A 676-nucleotide genomic window follows, 5' to 3' on the forward strand; every position below is an offset into this window, starting at 1 on the left:
TTACCATACTTGCGTTTACCTGCATGTGTTAAAGTTTCCCGAATCCAGTCAACAGAAATATAAAACGTCTCTCTCGCAGACTAATCACCACCTCAATCGCTCTTGCAGGAACCAAGACCTTTAGCAAGCAGGAAGAGCAACCACTAGGCCAAAGCAACAGAGGTCGACCATGAACTAGAGAACAAAACACGCCACGACTCACCACGACTCACCAGGACTCCCCACGACTCTTGGAGCGACGGCCGCCTCGTGTCCGCAGGGCCCCGTTCGAGCGGCGATGCGGAAGGGCGCGAGGCGAGAGAGCGAGATCGAGCCGAAGATGCCGTCCTCTGCGCCAGGATCCCCCTCGAACACGCCCGAAGGCTCAGCCGGCGATGTGAGACTCCTCCACGCTTCGGCAGGATGTTAAGCGGACGACGTGGGACGGCATGGCACCCTCCACGGACTCCCCATGGCCGCCGTCGTTCCCTCGCGACGTGGCCTCGTCGGTGGTGGCCTCGGTCCAGCACGTGACGTCATCGGTCAGGCTCCTGCTGGTGGGCTGCTTCCAGTGCCAGTCCCTCAGGATCGGCTGCTGGAGGCGCCAGGAGGAACCCGACGGGGCGTGGTTCGACTGCGAGAAGGTGAGTTTCCCTGCGGCGGGAGAACGGCGCTCGAGACGAGGCCGTTCAGTGTT

The 676-nt window shown here is 61.4% G+C and overlaps 1 protein-coding gene across 7 annotated transcripts in view; it reads left to right on the forward strand.

Annotated features, from left to right (window-relative positions):
* LOC119590555 overlaps positions 1-676 on the forward strand; it is a 24,786-nt gene that overhangs the window by 20,920 nt on the left and 3,190 nt on the right. For all 7 annotated transcript variants that reach the window (XM_037939214.1, XM_037939213.1, XM_037939218.1 and 4 more), the window contains exon 2: positions 109-623. In XM_037939214.1, the coding sequence (XP_037795142.1) occupies positions 429-623 (195 nt within the window). In that variant the 5' untranslated portion in view covers positions 109-428. The remainder of the gene's footprint in view (positions 1-108; positions 624-676) is intronic.

Source organism: Penaeus monodon, chromosome 27 (genome assembly GCF_015228065.2).
Source record: "Penaeus monodon isolate SGIC_2016 chromosome 27, NSTDA_Pmon_1, whole genome shotgun sequence".
Classification (NCBI taxonomy): domain Eukaryota; kingdom Metazoa; phylum Arthropoda; class Malacostraca; order Decapoda; family Penaeidae; genus Penaeus; species Penaeus monodon.